The sequence below is a fragment of the Neofelis nebulosa genome, chromosome 6 (genome assembly GCF_028018385.1).
Source record: "Neofelis nebulosa isolate mNeoNeb1 chromosome 6, mNeoNeb1.pri, whole genome shotgun sequence".
In the NCBI taxonomy this organism is placed as follows: Eukaryota; Metazoa; Chordata; class Mammalia; order Carnivora; family Felidae; genus Neofelis; species Neofelis nebulosa.
Genome location: NC_080787.1, coordinates 28,868,879 through 28,896,162, shown reverse-complemented (window position 1 = coordinate 28,896,162; position 27,284 = coordinate 28,868,879). Strand labels below are relative to the sequence as shown.

Below are 27,284 nucleotides of genomic sequence, written 5' to 3'. Positions count from 1 at the left end.
TTTAGTTAAGTGGCAGAGCTTGATCAGAATCCAGGCAGTCTGACTCAGGAGCCCACATCCTTAACCTCAGTGGCTGCGGCAAGGAAACATACTCCACATGCCCAGATGGTGTTTAGGTGACAGCAGCTCAGGAGGTACCGTTCTAGTGATGCTTCCTCAGGTGCTCCAGAAAACCACAAGCCCGATGCGCACATGCATGGAATAATGAAGTTTTGTGATGCCCTCCACATATTTAAATTTACTGCAAAGTCATAAAGAACTTGTTGGACCATCGGCCTCTGAGAAAGCCCAGAGATGGCTTTTTAGTTTGGATAACATGTAGTGTGGCCACGTTATGGGAATTTAATGAAATCTCTCCTGACAAGTACATAATGTAATAACACCATGCAAATTAAAAAGCCGGCTGACAGCCCAGGACCTGGAAGGAATGCAGCTGAACCTTAGAGAAATTGATCATTTTCAACAAAAATAAAAGATCACAGCAGGCAGTGGGCAGCCACGTCTGCCTGGTGTCCCCTCCTGTGTAGATATGGTGAGAAAGTGGCCGTGAGAGTGACTTCTGCTACCACGAAAGGTAACCTGGCAGAAAAGCCACAGTGGCTTCTCTGGGAGATAGCTTTGCAGATGGCTGCTGGAGGAGGCCGTGCCTCCGGAAGAAGGAAGTGTCCACGGAGCAAATGGCTTGCCTCAACCCCCAGGAGCAGAGCAGGAAGTTTCAAAAGCTGCAAGCATTTAATTCTTTCAAGCTCAGTATGAGGTATTATTATTATTATTGTTATTATTATTATTATTATTATTATTATTATTATTATTCCTCTTTTACAGATGGGGACACTGAAGCAAAGAAAGTACAGGCACATGGTCCAGCTTGCACAGCTGGTAAGTGACAGAGGTGAATTTGAACCCATGACTAGAGAGGTTGGGATTGCTCCAAGCCAGGTGGTTCAATGAACCCCAGGGCTTCTGCAAGAAGGATGTAGGCAAATCTGAAGTCTCCACTCGACCTGCTCTGGTCTTAAACCCTGCAAAGGAAGTGAGCAAAAAGCACAGTAAGGGCGGATGGAGGACCCTGTCAGGCAGACATCTCCTCCCTCTGCTGAAGATCACAGGTCTGATGGGCCTTTCGCCCCAAGGCAAATGATGGATTGTTCTGAGGCCTTCTCTGAGCTACATCAGGATGGTTAGAAGGTCCCTGATTCCTCAGTCACAATTTCAGAATCCCAAAGGTTCTGAAATCCAAAAACCTTACTGATTTAATTCACTTGGCAATGAAGCCTGAACTGGCCTGACCTCACCAGAGGCAGAACCAGACCTAATGGATATGAGCATTCTGAGTCTCAGGCACAGCTCCTCATGAATGCACAAACATTTCACTGCAGAAGCATCAAATATCTGATGCTGAGTAGCTGAAGATGGGATGGGGGCTGGGCACTTCAGAATTTGGGACAGGCGAGGGTGGAGCTGCACATGGATGATGAGGGGGGTGCGGGGCACCTGCCGAGTGCCTGCCTGAATGACACAGGCAGCGCCCTGTCTGGCTCTCCTGATGGCCTCCTGGCAGTCATAGGCAGGCCACCATCCACCGAACTACAGCTGGGGAGACTGGATCAAAGGCTTGGGCTATGAAATTCATTTTGCATTAAGCAAATCACAGATAAATCCATTCTCTACTTAAAAAATTAAAGCATTCCAGCCCTCCTGGAACCCTTCCCCCAATCCTGGTGCCCTCGAGAAGACCTCCGCCCTCCCGTCGTCCTCCCCTCCAGGGGCAAATACACCTGCCTGGTGGGGGCGAATCCTTCCAATCATACTCTGGGCACTTGTACACTGATAGATCTTGGTGTTTCTTCTGCTGTATTGCATTGCCCCCACTTTCAGTGAAAAATACGAGTTTCACCCTCAAAAATTCCCTTCCTGCCAGACTACATCAGTGGTGCAGAGAGCATCACCCTCAGATGTGTGCATAGTGGTTTCTATCTCCAGGTCCTAGATATGACCTACACTAACTTCCTACTTGTGGGCTGAGGGCACCTGACACAAGGCTGGTCCAACATCAGAACAAGGTGAGCAGCATCATTTTCCAGCATGTACTTGGAACATGACAGAACCACTGTTCTATAGGTCACTCACCCTGTGGCCTCAATTATTCCACAAAAAGCCAAGAATCAGCAGTCAAGTGAACAGGGTCTTTGACTCAATCACCTGCAGCTTTCAGAGGACATCCACTAAAACACAGACTTTCCTCAAAGAACTCTGAGGCTCCCGTTCAGACAACCGTGGTCTAGACAGCCCCAGGCCAAGGGGCAGAGGGTGCACACCGGCTTGGGAAAGACAGCAGGACAGCAGCCAACATGGGAAAACACAGATGTTCCAACCTTGATCAAGGTGCAGTGAAGGCTCATCCCATCATAACACAGATGTGCCTAGTGCCATGACGCAAACCCTCTCATCACCCACCAAGAAAAGGCAAAGTTACAAAAATAAACCGCAGAGTCTGAGGGGGGTGTCTCTCATTTGCACTTAATCCAGCTCCTCAGGGCAAGCACATGGGCTGAGCCCCTGCCATGCCCTCCTGGGGGAAAAGGGTAACATCAGTGGCAGGGTCAGACCTGGAACTTGATCTTTAGACCTCTAGATCAGTGTAATTTTCTGCATGTCATGCTGTTTACCACATTGCTTCAAAACCAGGAAAATCTATTTTAGAAAGATGCCTACAGGGGCGCCTGGGTGGCTCAGTCGGTTAAGTGTCCGACTTTGGCTCAGGTCACGATCTCGCGATCCATGAGTTCAAGCCCTGTGTCGGGCTCTGTGCTGACAGCTCAGAGCCTAGAGCCTGTTTCAGATTCTGTGTCTCCCTCTCTGTCTCTCTGCCCCTCCCCAATTCGTGTTCTTTGTCCCAAAAATAAATAAACATTTAAAAAAACTTTTAAAAGAAAGATGCCCACCAAATAGCTACAATGAAGTGTTGACTCTTTAAAAAAATTTTTTTAATGTTTATTTATTTTTGAGAGAGAGAGAGAGAGACAGACAGAGTTTGAGCAGGGGAGGGGCAGAGAGAGAGAGAGAGAGAGGGAGACACAGAATCTGAAGCAGGCTCCAGGCTCTGAGCTGTCAGCACAGAGCCCAAACTCATGAGCCGAAGTCAGATGCTCAACTGACTGAGCCACCCAGGTGCCCCTAAAGTGTTAACTCTTAAAGAGGTATATGGAAAATTTATTTTCATAAACCTTATTTTCCCAATAGCATCACAACTGATATTACCATGTCATCATAGGCGGATAAATTTTCTGTGTTTGCCTAATTGATACTATGAGGTGGTTGTTCTTCAAAGCTGTGTGTCTGTGTGCAATTCAGACAAGGAGAACCCTATCTGCTTCTCCAGCAACCCCAATTCACCACATGCTTTCAGACCACAAGACTCTATGATTTAACAGTCATGTGTTGTTTCTGATACACTTTCCTATCTTTGCCTTCATTCCTGCTTTCTCTGTTATTTGGCTAAGTCATAAGCCCATCTGATTTACATTCATTGACCTGTTTTCGCACGTTGGTCTTTGTAACCTGTGTAGTCACTCAGTAGAATCAGTAATTAAAACTCAATACTGTGATCCTTTCCTAATACTACGAAGTCAGTATTTTTCTTTCACATTTAAAGATAAAACCACATATTTCTTCTACCCAATTGGAGAACCTGACACAGACAAGTATACTATCTAGGCTGTCTTCTTCCTAATACATTTAACACCAGCTCTGATGAGATGCCAACTTGGCAATTCTCTACATTAAAAGCATGTCTATACTCTTTAAATTACTGTCCTAGAATATTTATTCATAAAGGAAATATAGGACAGAGGTTACTAAGATTAACAGCTAATACTCTTATTAATTTTATCTTCAAGTATTAATTTTAGGGCGATACACGTGGAGAGGTATGTCTTCACACTGTCAAGTACAACATTACATCATTCATGGAATAAATGTATACGGGGCATGATCAACCTGCCAGCAGAGAAAAACATGTCATTTAACAGACACCTTACAGGTAAAAGCTTACAACAGGTAGGCCATCCAATGTAGAGGGAAGGACACAAGGGTCATGAAAGGCTTTGTAGAAGTCAAGTTTCCCTGAATGTGTATGTGAAAAAAAAAAAAAATCTCAGACTGTACTAAGGGTACTTCTGATGTAGAGGTAATTGTAGCTGTTGGTACTTCAGATTATCACCAAGTTATCACATAAAATCCTGAAAAGGTTCTCAAAATTAAAAAAAATAAAATCAAAGTCTAGAATTGAATGAGTTACAAATTGGGAGAATATCTTAAGTTTCTGGTCCAAAGCTCTTATAATAATATAAGCTTGGTTCCTGTAAACAAGCTTTCACTTGGATTTTTTTAAAACTTTAGTTCTGTCTGATATATATTTATACACACACATATATACATATGTACACACATGTATATACATATGCACATGTGTATATGTATGTATGCATACACATGTGTGTACATAGGTACATATATGTATGTATATATATAAAATTAAGTCAGTTCAATTCAGGGGATAGCAAGTGAATATAAATGAGCTCTTTTTAAACAAAACTTTAAATCATGATTTGAGTTAAACTTAGTAATTGAGAAGGGATGAGTATCATGAAATCAAATAAAAATTGGCTTTTAGGATGGTTAAACCCCAAAGTTTTCCTGAGACAAATAAACTCTTCATATAAATCTCTTTGTAGAATATAATTCTTTCATAATTACATGGCCTTTCCACTTAATTATCTGTCAAATAAACTCAGAACTTTGTGTCTCTAATGTTTTCCAAAATGGTATCCACCTAAGAGCCATAATTCTTCTGTTACAGAAAAATTATAGAGGAAATACATCAGGAACCCTGTGTTTATATACTAGCTTTGTGACCTTGGGAAAGTCACATCACCCTCCGGACCTCAGTTTCCCTGTATCTACAGAATGGAGTGGGGGGTATGGAATGACACCAAGGCCTTACCAGGCACCAACATTCTCTAGATTTATTTCATGGGGCTAATGGTGACTGTTGCCTTCTTCTGAAAGTTAAAAAAGATACTGATCAGGGCAATGCACTGTACAAATTCTAACACTGCTTTAGGTTTTTGCCAAGCAGAATGAAGTCAGTAACTAAAATGTCTTTAGAGCTAGCCTTTTAAATAAGCAACCCCGGAATACTTAACAGTTGTGATAAATTGAAAACATCCTTCAGCTCATGTTCTAAACAGATGAATGCTTGGAATTCACCTAAAAAGATTCTGTAGCCTTGAGTGTACCTGGGTTGATTTTTTCCACATTCTCCCTCTTTATATTCTCTTTCTCCAGCTCCTTTTACTAATTTATCCATGTAAGCAATTATGAGGCCACAGAAAGTATAAGGCACCCAGGGCATTCAAAACATAATGCTACAGGGGGAATTAATTTGGCAGGCATTTTTGCAAATCACACTAAAAAAACTGTGATGTTGGAAAACAACTGGAGGAGAGAAGTAGGCAGAAGCAACAGAGGGTTTATGCGGCACCTGCTTCTAACTGGAATTTTATTGGCACCTCTGTCGTAGCAGTCTGTCCAGGGAGTCCTGTCAACCTTCTCCCCAGAGTCTGCTTCTGTCCTTCTGGGTCCTATCTTGATGACAAAGGAGCCCACGGAGGCCACACATTCATGGACTCATCACGAGGGTGGCCCCTGCCAGTTCCACCCTGACCTTGTACCTGACTCTGGAAAGCAGCTTCTTGCTATTAGCACGTTCACCCTCCCAACCTCAACAGAAACAGTCTCTGAGACTGAGTGAGGTCATCCTGCTCTGTCTGGAACCCCCACTTCGTAGCACCAGGCATGTACTTTGCTAGAGTGGCCAGCTGACGGGGCTGGGCCCCTTGGCCTCACTCTCTGTTCCTGTCCACGTGGACACTTGCCAGCAGTCCGGGGGGCAACCGCTTAGCAGCTATCACTAGACATCTGTCACTGGGAGGCCATCTACCTGCTTTCTGCCTGCTCCCAGCCGTCCGACCCCACCACTCCCACAAAAGACACATGTGCATGCATGTACATGCACACGCGTGCACACACTGACCCCCCCGAGGTCTGCCTGGTTCCAAGGCTCAGTGCTCCTCCAGCTGGCCTGAAGCACCCCAGCTTCCACAGGGTAGTAAGACGGAATGTTGCAGCACATTCCAGGTGTGGGGACCGTGGGACAAAGGAGTTGGTAACACTGGCTTTTAGAGCAGAGGCTATATCCTCTGGCACAGCACGTGGTTTTTAAGGATCACTTGTTGCCATGTTCACCAGGCTTTCTCCACTTTGAAGAGGAAGTGGTTTTGTTGACCACAGGGGTTCCTATTATTTTACACAATCTCTGCATAACTCACAAGTTAAAAATGGGCAGCCTCTTGCCTGAGGGTTCCCTAAAATTCCATGCCATTAGCAAATCCCCAAACACCAAGTCAGAGAACATTTTGATCTCCCCTTTAATTGCTCATTCAATTGTTACGATCGAAATGTGGGCTACCATTTTTATTTACACACTTGCCTTGGTAAGTATTACCTAATCTTCTCGCCATCTGGATAACTGGTAGACAAATGGGATTTGAGTAATTTTTTTTGGCTTTAAATTTCCTAGAAGTCTCCCCAAATTAACTGTCTGATAACCTGTAAAAATAATTATTGCACATTTTCAAGATCCCAGAGGCTATATGCCTTTTATGATTTACCTCTTACACTTTCCTTTGAGGCAAGCATTTTCTCTAGTGACTTTACTGTTGGTATAACTGAATTCTGTTTCCCTCCTGCTGTGCAGGGAGCCCTGCGGCCCTTATTTTACCAGTAATAGAGTTTTCAGCATGTGGTACTTTGACCCCCTTCTGAAATAAAACTGTTTTTGATGGAAGAAAAGTGTTGGGTCCCTCAAGTGTGTGTGGGCAAGAAAAAAGACTGATAATCGCTGGAATGAATATATTTATGTATCTGTGTATAAAATTTAATCTAAAGGGTCAGGGTGCCTGCGTGGCTCAGTTGGTTGGTTGAGCGTCCATCTGACTTCGGCTCAGGTCATGATCACACTCCGTGGGTTCAAATTCCACATCGGGCTCTCTGCTGTCAGCACAGAGCCTCTTTGGATCCTCTGTCTCCCCTTTTTTCTGCCCTTCCTCCACTTGCACACTGCCCCCCCTGCTCCCGCCGCTCTCTAAAAAGTAAACATTAAAAAAAAAAATTTAAGGGTCTTTTGAAATAATTTTAACAATGACAAGAAGCAAAATTAATTCATCAATTTAACAAATTTTTATTGAGCCCCCCATTAAGGAAGGTACTGATAACCCAATGATTTTAAAAAATGCTTTGTGGGGCACCTGGGTGGCTCAGTTGATTAAACATCTGACTTCAGCTCAGGTCATCATCTCACGGTTCTTGAGTTCCAGCCCCACGTCAGGCTCTGTGCTGACAGCTCAGAGCCTGCAGCCTGCTTTGGATTCTGTGCCTCTCTCTCTCTCTCTGTCCCTCTTCTACTCATGATCTGTCTCTCTCGAAAATAAACATTAAAAAAATTTTTTTTTAAAAAGGAATACTTTTGTAAATGTAAAACAAATATAAAAAGAGGAACTAGAAGAGAAGACTCCCCTGGTGAGAAGTGTTGCTCTGTGCCTGGTGCATGTTGCTCTCGGTGGGCCAGGGCTCTGCTCATCTGCCTGACATTTTCGGTCCTATCCCTGGGGCCCAGCAGCATCACTGCACGTATGACTGAGCCAAGAGGCTTGTGGTCCTCATCCTGGCTCCGGGTTGCCTGCAGGTTTTTATATCCTGGCTCCAGGTACGAGTACTAGGACCTCAAGGCAAGCTGCAAATATCCCTGTACCTCAGTTTCTCCACCTGTACTGGAGGCCATCCTGGTCCCTACCTCAGAGGATTAGGGAGAGGAGTTAAGGGACCAAATTATTGAAAATGCTGGGCAGCACCTGGATAGGAGCAAACCTTCCAGATATGTTAAAACTTGGAATCATTCTGGGGGCGCTTGGGTGGCTTAGTCAGTTGAATATCTGACTCGATTTTGGCTCAGGTCATGATCTCATGGTTCATGAGTTCAAGCCCCACGTTGGGCTCTGTGCTGACAGTGTGGAGCCTGCTTGGGATTTTTTTCTCTCTCTCTCTATCTGCCCTTCCCCTGCTTCACGCACTCTCTCAAAATAAAAAACTTAAAAAAGAAGTGGAATTATTCTGGCCAAAATATTTCTGATGATATTCAAAAGAGCCAATGATATTTAGGACCATTTACATATTGGAATTGTTAGTAAATTTTTATGCTGGATACTTATCTAACCTGAGGCCATTTAAATGTTTTACAATGGGTTTTTTTTCTCGAAATTTTTAAAAATTAAAATCCCTTTTAGCACATTCTTTTTTCCTAAGGGTTTTAATGGTTTTACTCCTCTACCCTGTGAGTTCCTTATGACAGCGTGCTCTAATTTCCTCTGTCTCAAGGTTTATCTTTCATTTGGGGAATTGATACTATTACTTATTCTCCGTGTTATTCAGTGCTGCTTGATCCGTCTCTAATTTCCTCATTATTTCCCATACGGTTTATTATCTTCTTATTGCTTTCCCAGATGCTTTTGATGATCGCACGGATTGCCAACAGCACTTTTTCTCTCGTCAGGATGAAACTCCCACTGAACAAAGCACTCTCCAACATATCTGTTCTTTCTCGAAGCAGCTCATGCAAAACACGCATTAGGTGAGTCCAAGATGAGAATCCGTCCTAACTCGGTACTTGGCTAACAGTCTTGGAAGAGAGCAAGAGAAAACTGTATGCAATGCCCTCCTGCATTTGAAGGTAGAAACTCACAGGAAGATGCCCCAAAGCAGCCTGCTCAGAGGGCAGGTAAGCAAGGTGGGAGAAACCTTTCCTTCCCATTAACCTTGATCACAGGCTGTAATTTAAGACTCCCAAACATACTTGTGTATAGGTTTATGTTTGCATAGTACGGATAAAAGTGTTAGATCCAGCACCCAGAGTTTTTGCCTTTCATCAGTTCCAGGAATACCTATGACATCTGCTGTCTGAGATGACGAGACAAATTTGCTCTCCACAGTGGAATTGGATTGGGCAGCCAGGTCTTGCATGATATCTCACTGATCCTCAAGGATGGCATCTGTTTTCTTTCCCTACAGAGCCGAGAAACCTCTTCCTACAAGACGTGTGGCTTCTCCACAGCTGACTCAGATCTTCCCTCACGCCTCAACACCACCTTTATCTGGGGAGCATCAGGTTCCTCAGTCCGTGTGCAGGACATCTGGCTTTTTCTTCTATGATATACCCATCATATTTCTTGACCTTGAGCACTCATCAGCATCCCCTGGAGGGCTTCTTAAACCACAGAACTGCACCCCACCCTAGACCTTCTGACCCAGTCAGTATGCCTGGGGTGGCATCTGAGAATCTGTGTTTCTAATGCGTTCCCAGGTGGTGATGATGATGCTGGTCCAGGGACCACATAACAAGAACCACTGATGTTCAAAAGCCAGCTTTTAATGACTTTCTCACACTTCTGAGTGTTCTGGTGAAGCTTTCTAAATGCCCTGGTTTCCCCAGCTAAAACCAGGAATAATCCCACCAACCTAATCCAAGGGTTAATGGTTAATATAGTGTCACACACAGAGAAGCTTGCAGCTGATCTCGGGAAAAGTGTGTTCCTAAAATCTGAAGACATGTTCAAATCAGTATATATTACTGTGCCTCTGCCATAAAGGAGGCTCGAGATGTGAAATGTGATGTTTCCCTCCCTTGCCGAGCTGTTCCAAGAGTTAGGATGGTGTCTGCCATGTTCATGAGGATACCCTGACACTCATGTTCTGCTCATGTCCTCATGTTGCAATGACAGCACTCATGGGGACCTTACTGAACTGGTATCACAAGTGTTCCCCAGCACATGCCGGGTCCAAAGCTGACATGCATACACTTGTTTTTACAAATAATCACGCATACCCAGCATCACTAATTTACATGTTAAGGCATGGTGATGTCATGTACTGACATCTTGGAAGAGCGGCAGTAACACCTTCATCATCTCTTGGAATCCATACTTGGTGCTGTTTCCTCCAAACACTTTATATAGACACCATGTGGGTGCCCTGTCCACCACCTTCTCACTCCTGTGTCATTCTTCTATGAGACCCACCCAGAAGGCCAGGTGCCACCTGTTCTGTGTATCGCCTTCCTGATTTTCCACCCTGTGGTTTTCTTAGATGTTCTCGCTTATCACAGACCTGGAGCCCCAAACACCCTGCCCCCCACAAGGGCTCCTGGCTGAGAAGGGCACCCTGTCCCCGAGCTGTGTGTCCTAGAGCAGGCTGCAGCCACCTGGAAGGGACACCTTTTACACACTGTGCAATCAGAAAGCAGAAGCCCTTCCAACCAGCCCCTTCTTCCACTCTGGGGTCACTGGCCACTTCCACATCCAAGCAGATGCTCTCTTAGATTCTCCCTTCCTCTAGTATTTTGGCTACTGAATCTGCGCCTCTGCCCCCTGCCTCCATTTGTTTTCTGTGACCCTGGAAGAATTCCACATTTCTTCTGGAAAAAGGATGGATCGATAGGATTTCCTTCTAGATTAGCATGGAAGCTCTACTGCTCTGACTTAAGTGATAATGAATGCCCAAGAAAAATGACTAAGGAAGCACTTCTATTTGGTCTTAGTGTCCTGAGGGACAAAGGCAGTGTGGATCTTGGCTTCAGGCACTGGCATCCGTCAGTGGATTTACCCACTACCTCTGATAGGATTTTCATTCAGATAAGAAATATTCACAGAATCCCCTCCTCTGTTTTTGCTTCACGACAATGTGCCTAAATATGACTCTGTGAAGCATGCTGGAATACCAGCTCCCAAGCAAGCACATCCTTTCCTTCTCCTGGGCCACCAGTGAAGCTCTCCCTTCACCTAAGCCTGCAGGCCAACTGCAGTGGGTCCTGCCTGGACCTGGGAGGTATGAGCATCCCCAGGCAGCTCATGAAGTGACATCAAACTCCTATCTTGGCTCCACTTGGTGGGGCACAAATCATGCACACGCCACATCCTCCCCAGAATTCACCTGTCCTCACCACACCCCCTGTCAAACTCTGTCTGGTCCCCAGGCACATCATGCCTCTGCTGCTGCCACCTCTTCCTGACTGGCTTCTCTAGTCCTGGGCTCACTTCATTCGAGAGCATTCTGTAACCCTGTAGCTGCTGTAGGGCTGTGTATTAATCATGCCCTTTTATTTTCTATGTTTTCTGATGTTTCTGGGAGGAAAGACTGCCCCTCCCAGGGTCAGCCAATTCTTAGGGATAGCCAATAATTCACCTGCACACCTTTCAGATACAAACCAACCAATCAGGGCCCACAACCCCCACCACCTCCTCTGTGGCTCTCACACTCTAGCCGCTGTCCATCTGCTCTGATCGCCCCAGGGCCAGATGCCAGACAACCAGGGGCAGCCCCTGAGCCCCACAGCCTGCAGAAATTACTCCAAATAGCTAACCTGGAGCCTGCCTACCCTTCCTCACCCCTTTCTTCTGTCTGAAACCACAGTGAAGGCTCTTGCCCATGTTCCCCTCCCTCCTTCTGCCTCCTGACCAGCTGGTGCTTTCCTGTGGGGCCCCTGGGATGTGGTGTGCCCCCTTCTCTAGGGAACAGAGAGTAACGACCTGTCTTCTTTGTGGAGGTCATCTCCTGATCTGCTAGCCTCACTCCACACCTGGCTAATAAAAAACGTACACTTCCAATCGGGCTGGCTTTCAATCATGGCTGAGCTCTCCATCCCACTACCCTCAGGATCAAACCATCCCTTTTTGAAGCTCCCCCCAGCTGGTCACCTTGTTTCTGGGCATGTACTCTCTGAGCTCTGCCCTCAGGATAGGACTCCATGCTCCAGTCCCTGGTGGGGCCTCCACACCACAGAGAGCCCTGTCTCTCCACCCCAGGAAACAGCCCGAGGCGCTGCTCTTTGCCCTCATAGGCCCAGCAGCACCCCTAACTGGGGCTACTCCCAAACACACCTGGAGTCAGGCCTCTCCAGGTGAGCAACCTGCCTGCCCCCGGTGCAGACTCCTGGCCCCGTGGCAGTGGCCATCCTCCCCTCGGTCACCAAGAGACTTTCTCACAGCACCGACCAGAGCACACTCCTCCCTGGCTTAAACCTTGACGTGTTTTCATGGCTTTTAGAACAAACCCAATCATGCTGAAGACAACCCCGTTGTGTGTCTGAGCTTGTTCTTTGTTCTCAGCCCCAATGGTCTTCTTCCTTTTCCAGTGGAAGCCAGATTTTGCCCTGCTGTTCCCATTTGCCTGTTTTCTCACCCAGAACCTTGTGTGACTTCCTCTCTTTGATCCTTTCCTTACGTGTCAGCCTGAATGTCACTCCCTCAGAGACGCCATCCTGACCACTGTTCCTCTCTACCTACCGCTTGGTTTCATAGACATAGTGGTGGTTCTTTGAAGAATATTATTTGCTTGTTTATGGGCTTATGGTCTCCCTCCCACCCCCATATAACCCACTGTAATGTATGTTTCAAATGAGATTTTTGCTCACATGTCTGGGTCCTCTCTAGAACCCTTAGTATCTAGGACAGAATTTGGCATGAGGTGGTAGTAACTACTTTAATAAATTATTTGAATCCACTTCTCTTTCAGATTGCTGTATTTCCTAGAGTTCCTGAGATGCAAACTTCTCCATTTATAGTTCTGGGCCCTCCTAATGGATTCCTGTGGACCCTGTGAATTTTGGCTGTGAGTTCATCCTTGGTGAAAATTTTCTTCTACGTGAGTCTTGAGTATCTGGCTCCAGTGATTTTCCAGGGGAGGTTTTATTCTTGACCCAGAGGGTCCAACGAGCTTCACTGGTTCTTATTTCTCAATCTTGGAGAACGGTTGAAATTTGGAACCCATAGTCATGTGTGGTGCAAGACTTCAAGGCTCCACTGTCGTAAGGGTGGATCATTTATGCCCACAGTCCAAGGTGTCAGCCACCTTTGGAGGGGAGTCCCTATGATGGGAAAAGACTTTCTAATCCTGTTATTAGAACAGCACAGTTTGGAGGCCTGGATTCATTCAAGGAGCTCAGTTCAAAGTGCAGAAAGGGCCTGAGATCTCAGCTCCAGCCCTCAATGCAGGTATTAAACCTCAAGCTCTCTGAGCTTCTTTCTGGCTCATGTGCCATGCAGGCTGTGTCTGTGTCCACTCCTGCTCGAACATTCTCCTTGGTCTGGGCCCTGGGAGTTCCCCTTTCTGGCACTGGAACTCAGCACTGTGTACATATTTGGTTGGTGCAGGGTCTTAGCCAGCCTTGGGTGTGTGTTTGGAGGGTCCCTGTCAGTTCAGCCCACCATCTGGACCACAGAATCCCTTCTGGCCAATCTCCATCCTTTGTCTTACTGCTCCCAAGCCAAGACCCTACGTCTTGGTGATGTTGTGTTATGCAGTTTGGCTTATGGTCCTTGTTTACACACCTGCTTCTGCATCTGTTCTTAGAGGTACTGAGAGCACCCTGGGTACCCACCATATATACTTGCTCATTAAAAGGAAAGCGAGAGGCTTTCAACATTTTGTCACCAACAGCTGGCCTTGCTAGTTGGTGCTGCAGCTCTGTTCACTCCCCAGCAGCCCACTTCATCCTGTCCAACTATGGAGGCTTCAGGAGTGAGGAACTTCCTACCACAGCAGGTGGGAGGAAGGGTGGCAGGCAATAAAAAGACCATGATTCTTACGGAGACTTTCAAGGCTATAGACAAAGGTGGAATATGTCCCTCACCAGTGATTTATTTACCCTGCCCCTGGCTACACCCTAGTTTCCATGCATATGAAGAAGTGATACAATCGCAGTCATAAAGTAGCTAATATTTATGAGCACTTGTAGGTCAAACATGTGCCAAGCCCCTTAGAGAATAATATGAATAAAAAATAATTACAGTAAAACCTTGGATGGCAAGTAACTTCTTCTGTGAGCGTTCTGAAGGACAAGCAAACATTTCTAATAAACTTTAACTTGACAAATGAGCGATGTCTTGCAATACGAGTAGTATGTGACATGGAACATCACATGATCACAACTGAGCCAATGGTTCTTGAAATTCACTTTGAGATATGAGTGCTTTGGATCACAAGCATGTTTCTGGAACAAATTATGTTTGCAAACCAAGGTTTTACTGTACTGTGATGATCGCAGCAGGTAACATATTTGGGTAGAGCTGGTCTACCCCAGAGGGCAGCACCAGAGCTGTAACCACATGGCGTCAGTGCCTCGGCACATCCATCCGTCTATCTGTTCATGTGTACACATGTCTCACTTATTAAATTACCCTGGGTGCCCTTTTTCACTATAAAGTTTTATTTTTACATTTGTGAGTTTTAAAGGATTTTTTTCCTTAGGTTTTATAACATATTTAAATAAACGAATGTCCTACCTGTCATTAAACCTTGATATACTTTTTAAATTTAAATAAGAGATAAAATATGATAAGCGAAACCCCCAGTCCTTTACCATGTGGGTCAGGTCCATAGACCTATTCCAGGAAACCCTTTCCTGCCGTTTTTCCCCTGCCAGGTGTCCTAACTGGGACAGATGGAAACAGCACTGGCTGAGACTCAAAGCCTAGAGGTGGTGGGGACAACCCCATCTTCCTGTATTGGAGTGTGAGCCTCCGAGAAGCTGTGCCTACCTTGTCCAGTCCCCCAGGGGCCGGCAGACAGCCCTGGGGGCCCTTGGGGCTATAGTGAGAGGAGGTGGCTGAGGTGATGTCAGACCTCACAGAGCGAGGGTTTCCAGTGGTCAGAGACAAGAGACAGAAGCACAGGGAAGGCAGGAGGCCGCGCTGCGTGTGGTTAAGAGAGGCCTGGGTTCAAGGGCCAGCTGGGAGACCTCAGTTTTGTCATCTGTACAATGGGGTGATGAAACACAAAGACTGAATAATCTACTATTTGTACAGCGCTTGCAATTTGTGTCTGACATGGAGCAAACAGGGTATAAGCATTTGTTAAATAAATCAATGCCCCTGAATTCCAAAACAAGTGAAACAAACTCTAGATGCACCAAGGGAAGGAACAGGAAGGACTTGCATAGAAGATTAAAAGGAAGAACTGCCTACTCCATCCTGCTTTGGGAAACGATTTCATTCTTTGCCTCTTGCGACCCTGCTGGAGGGAGCAGGATGTCCTGAAATATGCACAGCTCCCGCGGGAGGGGGTGTGATGTCCAACCCCAGTGGGCTGGCAAGGCTGGAGGAAGCATGGGGAGAGAAGCAGAGGAGACAGGCGCAGTTTTGGCCCCTGATGCGTGGCTCCCCGGCAGGTGGCCTTTTTTCATCTGTTACCGCCAGCTGCCTGCTGCTGAGGCTCTCCTGATCTAGCGAGCAAGAGCTGGGCTCTGGAGGAAAATGCACCTGTGTCCTCACCCAACGGTTTCTCTGCCGCAGGACCTACCGGCAGGGTGGGGCCAGGGCCCAGCACCGTGATGTTAAAAGGTAGGTGCTTTCTTCCCCTCCCTGGCACCTTAGAAAAGGAAGCCTGATGAGCAGCCCTCTCTGCTCCTGAAAGCTACGACACAACTGACCTCTTGCCAGAAATTTGGTTTTCGTCAGTGACTAAACAAGAGCAACACAGCACAGTACGCGTTATCCATACTACAGTGTCTCGCACTAAGGATGTGAAGTGACTGTTGGCATGAAGAGGGGCTGGGAGGGGCCGGGAAAGAAAGAAAAGAGTTATTTATAAAAAAGGCCAAACAATCATTTTTCCCCTAAACATCTTTCTATTCACAAGTGGGGTTTTTCAACCTCGGCTGTTCAGCCAATTGATAAACATCGATGTTTTTAAAAATCTGGTTGCCCAGGTCAGACCCCCTGGCCCTGTGTGTTCAGTTGTTTCCCGCCTATAGTCACCCCAGCCAAAAGCCAAGGTCACACATGGTTCGAAAAGTCCAAGTGGACTCATCTAGGGCAGGGGCAGGCAAACTTCTTCCGTAAAGGAGCAGAGGGTATATATTCGGCTTTGTAGGCCACTTTGTCTGTGGAACATACTCAACTCCGCCACTATAGCGTGAAAACAGCCAGAGATGATGACACTAATGCAAACATGTGGGCAGGCTGTGCTCCAATAAAACTTTATTTCCCCAAACAGATGGCGAGTCAGATTTGGTCCATGGGCCATAGTCTCTCTGCCCATCCCTAATCTGGAAGTGATAAGGGGGCTTTCCTAAATCACTCCTTGAACATCTCCATATTTCACCCCTTCCAATACAAGAACCCACCCTTTGCAAATCAATTCATAAAAATTGTGTCAAAAGAACCCAGCAAGCAGGAGTCCGAGCAGACTGATAGAGGGCAGGTTCCTGGAGCTGGGTGAAGGGCACCTGGGAACTCACTCCCCTCTTCTGTCTACTTTTGTGTATGTTTCAACATTTCCCAAGATAAAGTGTTTAAAAAATGAAATTTCATAAAAGAGGAAAATTCCCTCATACACACACAAAAGCACAAGCTGAAACCGGCAAGAAGCCGGGGCATTGTGGGACCCCAGTCGTTTGCTTCATGTGTCTCCTCCCTAGGGGATGCGCCCTTCAGAAAGCATTTGCAGATGTACCAGGCAGTGACGCCTGTGGGGAGGATACTCACGACCAATAGAGCAGCATGAGGAGGAAGGGGCAGATGATGAGGGCCTGCAGGACCTGCCAGTCCCGGCACAGGGCGGCCAGCCCGGGCATGAGGAACTGCCCCGCCATGGCCACGAAGCTCGCCACCATCGTGATCATGAACCGTTTTCCAGGGGGGCACAGCTCTATTCCTGGAACACAGAAGGGACAAGAGACATGTGAGTGCCCTGACCCGTAGCCTGGAGGAGCCACGGGTGCACCATGGTCAGTGCACTTCTCAAACAGCCAACAACTATAAAATCGTATTTATTTGCTGGACTCCACAAGAGCCCTACATCGTATGTCAATGTTGAGATCCTTGTTTTTACAGCTGGATGAGCTGAGGCCTGAACTGGGAAGGGAGCGATCATTGCTCGAGGTCACAGAGCAAGTCAGTGGCAAAAGAACACTGTAATTCAGAGTGGCCCCAGCCCAGAAACTAGGAAACGCTGCTTTGTATGGGGATAGTATTTGTATCACACAATTCTACTTCCTCTGCTCTCTGGATGTTACTGAGCTTGTTGTAAGGCAGGATCCCTCTGAGGCTCATGTGCTCCCATTCCTTCCCCTCATGATGCCATATTAGGGGACCCCCTCAACCTCTGGACAGAGCACCTGCTCACTCCCACCCACCTGCACCATCCCTCCTTCTGGCCCCGACTCTAGTGCTCCTTCGGAGTTCAGAGCTCCGGGCAACCTACTCACACTTGTGAGACCAACACAGACCAAGCTGCATCACAGCTAATCTATTTGAACAAGACCAAAAAAACAAAACAAAAACAAAAACAAAAACAAAAAAAAGAAAAAAAACCCACAAAAAACAATCAATAAAGCAGATTTGGACCATGTAGTATCTCCTCCTCCATACTGGAATTCTGCAGCCCATGATGACATGGGTGTGTCCCACTACCCTTCCTCTGTCCCTATTAGATAGTCAGCTCCTCTGACAGAGGCAAATCTGGTTCATCTTCATAGCTTCAAAACAACACCACTGTCTGCCTTCAATAACTGTCTATTGAAGGTGGGGGGCACCATGGTCCCCCTTGTTTGCAAAAGAATCTATGCTCTTAATTTGACCTAAAAAAGAGGGTCATAAAGCTTAAATGGTAGCATCCAAGTACCAGCCAGTACAGATTAGTATGTAAATTCCTATACTCAAGGTCCTCAGGGCTAGAATGGGAGCCGGGTTTTCTACATTTCCCTTACAGAACATGTGTGTTTGCTTGCTAGTCTTGTACAATATGCAGTATTCCTCAAAGCTGACTTTTTAAAAAGTATATATATTTTTAATGTTTATTTATTTTTGAGAGAGACAGAGAGAGTGTGAGTAGGGGAGGGGGGAGAGAGAGAGAGAGAGGGAGAGAGACACACATACACAGAATCTGAAGCAGGCTCCAGGCTCTGAACCCTCAGCGCAGAGCCTGACATGGGGCTCGAACCCACGAACCAAGAGATCATGACCTGAGCTGAAGTTGGATGTTTAACCAACTGATCCACCCAGGTGCCCCCAAAGTAGAGTTAAAATGACTTTTTAAAAAAGCAGAAAGACTCTCAGGAGAGAATACTTTTTATGCGTCTCTATTCAAAGATTGTTTGTAGATCGGTTGCTACACCCCTTCTGCTGGTTGTCTAGAGACCAGAGCTGAGGTAGCAGATCGAAAGGCAACATGAGGGGGAGCAGGTTTGAGGGGAAAACAGACAAATTACAGTTGGCCACAAGGACAGAATCAGCCCTAACAAGGATAGGACATCATGCCAGCCAATATCCACACTGGCTCGACTGCAAGGAAAGAAGAACAAAGTCATCAACGTTTCCATTCCTGCTCCACCACAAACAGACCATCATTGCAGTTACCAGTGAGTGAGAGAGAAACCTGGCCTCACTGAATGTAGCTTATAAAGAACTTTTTGCCATTTAATTAAGAAAACAGGATTAAGCATCCCTCTCCTGGCCATTTACTGTGATGCTCTTTCTTTCCACATGCACAGATCAGGCTCACTTAAAGATCACTTCTGGTGGGACTCAGGTATTCGCTCCAGACATGGCATTTCTGCTCTTAAAAATAACAGATCAGGGGCTTTTTAGAAAGGGCAAACTGGTGCACGTGCTAGCTTTCACTTATTAAGCACATGCATAGATTTGCCATGGAAACCAGAAACTGGGATTAGCCAGGGTAAGTTCATGGCTCTGGGCTCAGCACAGGCTCTTATCAGAAGAGGAAATGTAGCACTTCGCCACCCAGGTAACCTTTTTAAAAAAAAAAAAGTTTATTTATTTTAAGAGAGAGAGAGTGGGGGCGCCTGGGTGGCGCAGTCGGTTAAGCGTCCGACTTCAGCCAGGTCACGATCTCGCGGTCCGTGAGTTCGAGCCCCGCGTCAGGCTCTGGGCTGATGGCTCGGAGCCTGGAGCCTGTTTCCGATTCTGTGTCTCCCTCTCTCTCTCTGCCCCTCCCCCGTTCATGCTCTGTCTCTCTCTGTCCCAAAAATAAATAATAAAAAACGTTGAAAAAAAAATTTAAAAAAAAAAAAAAAAGAGAGAGAGAGTGCATGTGCACACAAGTGGGGGATGGGCAGAGAGACAGAGAGAGAGACAGAGAGAGAGAGACAGAGAGAGAGAGAGAGACAGAGAGAGAGAGAGAGAGAGAGAGAGAGAGAGAGAGAGACAGAGAGAGAGAAGGAGAGAGGCAATCCTAAGCAGGCTCTGCACTGTCAGCACAGAGCCTGGTGCGGGCCTCAAACTCATGAACCGTGGGATTATAACCTGAGCCGATATCAAGAGTCGGACACTTAACTGACTGAGCCACCCAGGTACCCTCAGAAGAGAAAATGAAGCACTTGGCCACCCAGGTAACCTTTAAACAAAGTCAGAGAGATAATGTCAAAATAGCACAATGGCTTCATGTCAGTGGGTTGCTGGTGCAGTGGGCACAGCACACAGCTAGCGGTTTATCTCTCCACCACCTGTGATAGGTAATTCCGTAATATGGTAAGTATGAAAATTATCCACAACTAGATTCCTTTACCAAAGACCCACTTTGGGACATCTAATCCCACACACTAGTCTACACTCCATGCTATCACATGAAGGATCACAAGGCAACTTTCCGAAGGAGGGTCTAGGTTTGTGGAGGCCAAATTTGTCCCTTGATGGGCAAATGATTCCACAGTCTGACTTCTCACCCTTCCCTTGCTGCAAATGACATGCTGTGACTGGTGCATATGTCAGTGTTACTGTCGATATGACAATGATGAACTGTCAGTTTCTCTCCCGTAGGGTTCTCTCGGCCTTCTCCCATAGGTGGTCCAAGTCTAATTCCTTGAGACGTCCTGATGAATCTGCACCACCTTTGAGACTGTCAGGGATGACACAGACCCTCAGTCCCCACCCAGACATCCAGAACCAGCTTCCGCATTTCAACGAGATCCCCAGATCACTCATTGAGAGGCACTGGCTAAGTATCCTTCCCCAAAATGGTTACCCTCACCCATAGCAGGAGAAATGTTTTTGCCTCCCAGACACACTATCTGAGAGCTGAATAAGTAAAATCATTTTCTGACCCCTCCACTTCTGTTTTTGCTAGGAATTTTAGCAGAGATTTTACTTTATTTCATCAGGTAGAAAAATGTAAGAGCAGTCCGGCTGATACATATGTATTTTAGCATTCCTGCCAGGGCAGGGGAAACACAGTGATTTGATGTAAGGACACAGGTATGACACTTGCATATAATGACCTTTTTAGCCTTGACTCACCAGAAATGCCTTCCCAACTGCCTGAAATCAACTACAGTCTGAAGGTGGCTATAAAGATGTTTAAAAAAAAAAAAAAGAAGCAATTATCAAAGAACCGTGGGCACTTTACACTTGCCATTAATCACATGATCCCTTTTGGATGATGAGAAATCAGTTTTCCTGAAGTGGAAGACAGGAAGAAATACATCAGAGCATTAAAGCCTTAAATCCTGGCATCTGGTAAAAAGGGATGGGGACGGCACGTAGATGGTTTCTGCCCACAAAGGGCCTGCTCCCAGCTCTGCAAACAGGAGCACTTGGTGTAAGGGTTTGCATACCTTGGAGATGCCTACAGCCACCAGGTCAGGGCCACCGGTTTTGGTCTTAAAAGTCAGAGAAACCTGCCACCAGCAGGGAATGGTATCCCCAGTCCCACTGCCTCCTCAGGACCTGGGGATCATGCAGAACAGGTCACCCAAAGGCAGGCATCCACAGACCTGAAGTGCCAGCCGGTCAGCAGCACCTGTGGGTGGCCTGGGCTGCATGCTGCATGCAATACTCCTTACAGCCACTTGTACTGTAGGCCCAACCTAAAGTCATCTTAGCAGATTTTCACTTATGAGCAGCAAACAACTCCCACCCCCTTCCTTATGTAAAACAATTAAGCGTCACAAAAAAAGATCATCTTAGGTGAGGCATCACAGGTTCAAACATGGAGAACATGCACTCTGGCACCAGACAGGCCGGGTTTCAATCCTGTCCCAGCACTTACAAGCTTGTGACCGTGGTTCAGTCATCTGTGAGTTCTGTCATCTGTAAAATGGGCCATTGTGAGCATTAAATAAGCATGGAGTGCCTGCATATGGAACAAGTGATATTTTGGCTTTTTAAAGTAATAATACGGATTATTACCATATATAATAATGTAATTATTAGCAAGTCACTCTTTTGTCTCATTTGACCTCTTTATTATTATTCACCTGATCTGGTGAATTTCAGGGTAGGACTGAAGGAGCATGCCTGGCTGGCTTAGTTGGTAGAGCATGAGACTTTTCATCTTAGGATTTTGAGTTCTAGCCCCATACTGGGTATAGAGATTACTTTAAAAAACATAAATGAATGAATGAGTGAACGAATGAATGAATGGATTCAGGGTAGGACTGAGTTTTGTTCTAAAAGACTGAAAAAGAGAAATAACCCACAGTGACAGTCTGCACTCTTTCTTCTCCATATACAGTAAAACCCTGGATCGTGAGAAATTTGTTCTGTGTGTGTTCCGCAAGATGAGCAAACATTTCTGATAAATTTTAATTTGATAAATGAGCAATGTTTTGCAATACGAGTAGTATGTGATGTTGAATTTCACATGATTGCAATGGAGCCAATGGTTCTTGAAATTCGCTTTGATATACGAGTGCTTTGGGTTACAAGCATCTTTCTGGAACGAATTATGCTCACAAACCAAGGTTATCCTGTATTTTATTTCATGGAGATTCTCTCAGGTCTAGCAACAATCCACCAATTAAAAACCAGAATCAAGTGATTCCAAGAAAACCACATCAAAAATCCCTACTGGTAAATTACTTTTCCCCTAATGCCTTCATGGAGAAGGCTTAAAAGCTACTCTTTCAAGATTGATGTATTTTGACGATAAGCAGAGGAACTGCAAAAGGTTATGAGAATTAACAGCATGTAATTAAGACTTAACTGAGGCATTTGGCCTGTAGAAGAACAGGGGATCACAGCCACAGCAGTCTGATCACGCAGGGGACAGGAGCAGCCCAGGGACCACGGGTGACTTCTGTTGGAGATGTGGTGTTGGGACAGGAGAGCTTTTCAGGGGCTGTAACCCTAGCAGGATGTGCTTTTAGAAGCTTTCAGATTCTTACAAATTTCCTGGAGGAAAGGAAGCATGCTGCCCAGGTCAGTTGCTCCATGTGAGGGAGGACAAAGACCCAAGGGGAACCAGACATCAAAGTGTGTGGGGGGGTCATTAGCTGGCCCACAGCTGCTCCTTAGAAGAAGGATGTGAAGGTCAGAGTGATGGGTCAGTGTGACTAGGCTACAGTCTCAGGTATTCAATCAATAGTAATTGAGGTGCTACTATCAAGGTATTTTATATCTGTGATTAAAGTCCATAATCAGTTGACCTTAAGTAAGGGAGATTATCCTAATCTTGGTGAGCCTGACCCAATCAGTAGCAAGGCCTTAGCAAATAGAGCTGAGGCTTCCCGGAGGAAAAAGAAAATATCCTGCCTGTGGACAGCAGCTTCACTCTTTGCTCAGTTCCAGCCGGTTCTTCTTGCTGGCCTGCCCTCTGGATTTCAGATCTGCCTCATGTGCCCCCACAGTTGTGTAAGCATCTTCCTTGCAGAAAATCTCTTCCTATAGATCTCCTCCTACTCCTGTTTCTCTGGTTGAGCCTTGATACAGAGGGCAGGCTTCTTGTACTGATGGAGGGTCATACAGGGCTCCCCGTGAAGCCTTGTCTCAGGAGCCGCTGGCCCAGCCGGCCACCTGGACTTCCTACAGTGCTGCCAGTGGGGATCGACACCTCCTACCTGCTTCTCTCTCCAGGCCAGCCTGGACCTGGTGCCTCAGCCTCACAGGGCACTGCCAAGCTCAAGGGGGCATCTAAGTCAAACCTGTGATGGTGGCATTGTTTCCCTCTGCACTAAGAAACACCACGATGGCTTTTATTTTTGTTTTGGGAGCACAGGGTTAGGAGAGAATGCTCTGTCCTACTGACAACCTCCCCACCAGGGATTTGAGGGTCAATCTGAAAAGGGAACAAACATCTCTCCAAGGTCCCATCCAGCTTGGAAATTCCATGATTCTACAAGAGCCACTAAGAAGCTTCATACTCAAGGGGACCAAACTTCAAACACCCTCCTGCTCGAAGTGATGGCATCAGAGCAGAAGTAGCTGAAATTAGCCATGTGGTCTGGATGGTTTTAAAGGTGCAGAGTCCCCAGGGTGGGTCCGGGTGGCTCCAGCACTCAAATCCAGCTCCACTGTGACCTCTGAACCAGGAATGCTACAAACTCTGTGGGCAACAGGGCACCTTTAGGGGAACCTGGATAATTAGGAGGTGCTGCAGGCAGAGCCTAGAAGTTCAGGTGACAACCATGGAGGAAAGTTCTAGAAAACACCCCTGAAGTTCCACCAAGAACCTCAATGTCCTCCTTGGGCTGAGACCAAAGGTTCTGCCGTCTCATTTATTCTGTATCATAATGTTCAGCCTGATGGGTTTTAAAAGCCTATGGTTTAGCTGGTATTCAATGCCAAATAATAACTCTAGATACTCCTTGCTTATATAATTTAATTAGAAAAAAAAGATGCCCTGTTCAGATAAAGCAGTGTTCGTGGATATGTGCACTCAGCAGCAGGTGCACCTGACCTCCTGCTCAGGCCCCCTTGGGTGAGTGATGTAGTGTTGGACCAGGGCCATGCTCCACGTGTGGAGAAGCTTCCAGCCAAGGAGCACTAGGGGAGAGACGAGGGTCTGTGATGGCATTAGCTGGGAGAGCTCGTCTCTGCGTCAGTGTCTAAGGTATTTGCCAGCCAGAAATATTCTGTCCCCACCTTCCAACCCCTGTCAGCACACTTACCTAACTGCTGACTGGATTTGGGAATAACAATATTTGATTTAAAAACAATCACTTTGGAACCAGGCTTAAAAAGACATGTCCCATCCTTCTAGAATATGTAAGTGAAAAAACCACGGGCCTTTTCTTTCTTAAAATACATATTCCAAAAGCTCTGTGCATGTTTGCTGAAATCTACATTTTCTTGGGATTGCTAAATGCTCCCAGCTCTCCTACAATGAGTCTCTGGGATTTTTCTGGATCAGAGTTGGCAATTAGTGAAGGAATCTGTGCAGTTGACTGATCATATTTACACCAGAGAATAAGGAAGTGCGCTCTGCAGGGGGAGCTTAGTTGAGGCTCAGGTATAGGTGACAGTGGGGGTTAAATTCCTCCTGCCTCGTCCAGGCCTGGTGAAGTCACTCAACCTCTCTGTGCTCCTGTTTCGTCATCTATATAGCAGATAATAACAGGACCTGGCTCACACTGGCACATACCTAACTGGTATAGAAGGCTTCCTACTTACTGTTGTCCTTACAGACCTCAGGCCACTGCTGCAAGGGTCTGGGTGGGCTCAGGTCGCTAAGAGACTAACTCCAGTGAATGAAGTTCTTCCACCAGGGGCCTAAACTATCCTGTGTTTTAGGCAAAATTTGGACAGAACTGACTGAAACGATGTGATATGATGTACAAGCCCCATAATAGGATTCTTATTTTTTAATAGTCTCTGCTATCCAGGGAAAGCTGACAAAACTCCTTGGAAAGAAGAAGAGTATCTTCTGGGGGCAGCTGGGTGGCTCAGTTGGTTAAGCCTGTGACTTTGGCTCAGGTCGTGGTCTCAGGGTTCGTGAGTTCAAGCCCTGCATCAGGTGAGCTCAAGCCCCTCATGGGATTCTCTCTCTCCTTCTCTCTCTGCCCTTTGTGGGATTCTCTCTGTCTCTCTCCCTCTCTCTGCCCTTTGCTCACTTGTACTCTCTCTTTCTCAAAAAAATATAAAAATTAAAAAAAAATAATTATATATAAAAAAAGAAAAGAGTCTCTTCTGGGAAGGGCCTTCACCCCACCTGAGGTTGTGAGGCATGGTGGGGGAGGGCGAAGCCTGAGATCCCTCTCTTCCTGCCATCCACGTCCCCCTTGTGGTCCTTCATTCTTTTTTTTTATTTTTTTTATTTATTTTATTTTTTTTATTTTTTTTTTTATTTATTTTTGGGACAGAGAGAGACAGAGCATGAACGGGGGAGGGGCAGAGAGAGAGGGAGACACAGAAGCGGAAACAGGCTCCAGGCTCCGAGCCATCAGCCCAGAGCCTGACGCGGGGCTCGAACTCATGGACCGCGAGATCGTGACCTGGCTGAAGTCGGACGCTTAACCGACTGCGCCACCCAGGCGCCCCTGTGGTCCTTCATTCTAACCATGAAGCCCAGGCCCAGGCCCGCTCCTGCCTCCCTGATTAATTCATACACGAGTTTCTAAGGAAGGGAGCAGAGACAGTTGCACTGGGGATAGGCCTGTGAGCATATAAAAGCACACACTCCTCCTCACGGGTTCGGCAAGGGGTGAGCACACTTCTGTTGCACACCCTGGTTTATGAGAAACTTTGGCCTTTGCAGCTTCCCTGGCTGAACTGTCCCAGGTTATTCTGACAGGATCTGAGACACCTGTCCACACAGGATGAGCTAGCACAAGTTTAGGGAGGAGGGGGGGGTGAGACCTGTTCAGGAAAGGGCAGCGTCTTCCCCAAACCATATCCAAGCACCAAAATTAACCACGATTCCCGGAATGGCCCAGGGAATGAGACACCTATGGAAACAGCACACTCTGACTGGTGGCCCCGCAAGGGGGCAAGCCCACATAAAGACCGACCACACTACACAGCCCCATGCAAGAACGCATGCCATTCTCAGAGGCCACTTGACCAAAGTCACGGTCCTTTCAAAGGGAGCCCACTCTCCCTCTCCTCTGCCAACCCTCCTCTGTTATCAATCAAATGGCTCAGAAGTGCACTCACTGCAGCCACTGGAGAAAAACTGCCCAGTGGGAGGAGGCCCTGCTCACTCAGTGGTGTCCTCCCACCTCATCTGGGAGACAAGGCGTTGGCAACACCACCTGCCTCACCCGGGTACTGGCTTCCTCCAGCCTGGCTCACTCGGCTCAGCGTCATGGCTGCTGCTGCCCACCCAGCGGCCACCGGAGCCCCCTCCAAGCAGCCCCCGAGCCACTGTGGGCTCCCCCTTCCTCCTCCCTTCCCAGCAAGAAGAATTCCTTCCAATCTCTCACTGGCCTCCGGTCTCCCAACGCCTGTGAGCCTCTCTCCTCCTCACTGCACTCAACCTCTCCTTCTGGCCACTCACCCACCGGGCCTGGAAGTGAATGTGTCACTCAGTAATTACGGCCCTGGCCGAGGACACAGGGCCCCCCAGGATCCTGCAAAACAGACCTCTGCGCATGTGATTGTGGAATTCCTTATTATAGAAGAGGGCCTGAAATTGCCAGTCATGTCGACTCAAATAGCATTTGAGGGTATGGCTGTAAAAGGTTGCTATTATCAGAACAGCTCTGAATCTTCCCTGTGGAAAACTCCCTTTTCTTCTTCATTTAGGACCTGCTGTCATGAAGGAATGCTCAGAAGAGTCCGAGAGGCTGCCTTCTCCACTTAGTGAAAGGGAAAATAAAAAGCACAGAAATTGACATATTTCTTACAAATCACATTCTACTGTTTGCCAGACATGTGGACAGAGGCATTTAAAGCTCGGATGTAGAAGTACTGAATTAATTACCAGTCCAGTAACCTAGTATAATGTCTCCACTGCTGGCCTGAGTAATAACTCCCACTCACTGGGGGCCAAACACTTTGGTAGGCATTTTTCACACATTAAACTCACTTAACCTGCACGACGACTCTATGATATAAATATTGTTTTTAATGCTCATTTTACACAAGAGGACCTTGAAGCTCAGGGTGGTTAAGTGACTCATCCAAGATCACAGAGCTAAGGGAGAAATGACGCAGGAATTGAAGCCAGGTCCCCCCTGTGCATCTCCAGCCCTCTGCTACAGGCAGGCGCTGTCTTCAAACAGAACCCCTGGTGTGTATGGCCTCTGTGCTGTGTCCTGCCAGAGTCTAAGCTCTGTGAGGGCCAAGACTTCTTCAGCTTTGCTCACTGCCCTTCCCCAGAGCCTGGGACAGTGCCTGGTACACAGCAGGGGCTCGGATATCTGCATGATGCAAAGCTGCATCATGGACTCTTCCTGTCTAGATTTGTCACTTTTTTGTTCCTCCTTTCTTAGATTTCTA

The 27,284-nt window shown here is 46.7% G+C and overlaps 1 protein-coding gene and 1 long non-coding RNA gene across 3 annotated transcripts in view; one reads left to right on the top strand and one right to left on the bottom strand.

The window, feature by feature from the left end:
- SLC22A23 (solute carrier family 22 member 23) overlaps nucleotides 1–27,284 on the bottom strand; it is a 184,851-nt gene that overhangs the window by 34,744 nt on the left and 122,823 nt on the right. For both annotated transcript variants that reach the window (XM_058733156.1, XM_058733157.1), the window contains exon 4: nucleotides 16,656–16,824. In XM_058733156.1, coding sequence (XP_058589139.1) covers nucleotides 16,656–16,824 — 169 coding nt within the window. The remainder of the gene's footprint in view (nucleotides 1–16,655; nucleotides 16,825–27,284) is intronic.
- Nucleotides 824–12,672, top strand: LOC131513861 (uncharacterized). The gene is made up of 3 exons (XR_009262851.1): nucleotides 824–879; nucleotides 8,622–8,749; nucleotides 9,187–12,672. It is a non-coding gene; the product is annotated as an uncharacterized LOC131513861 (long non-coding RNA).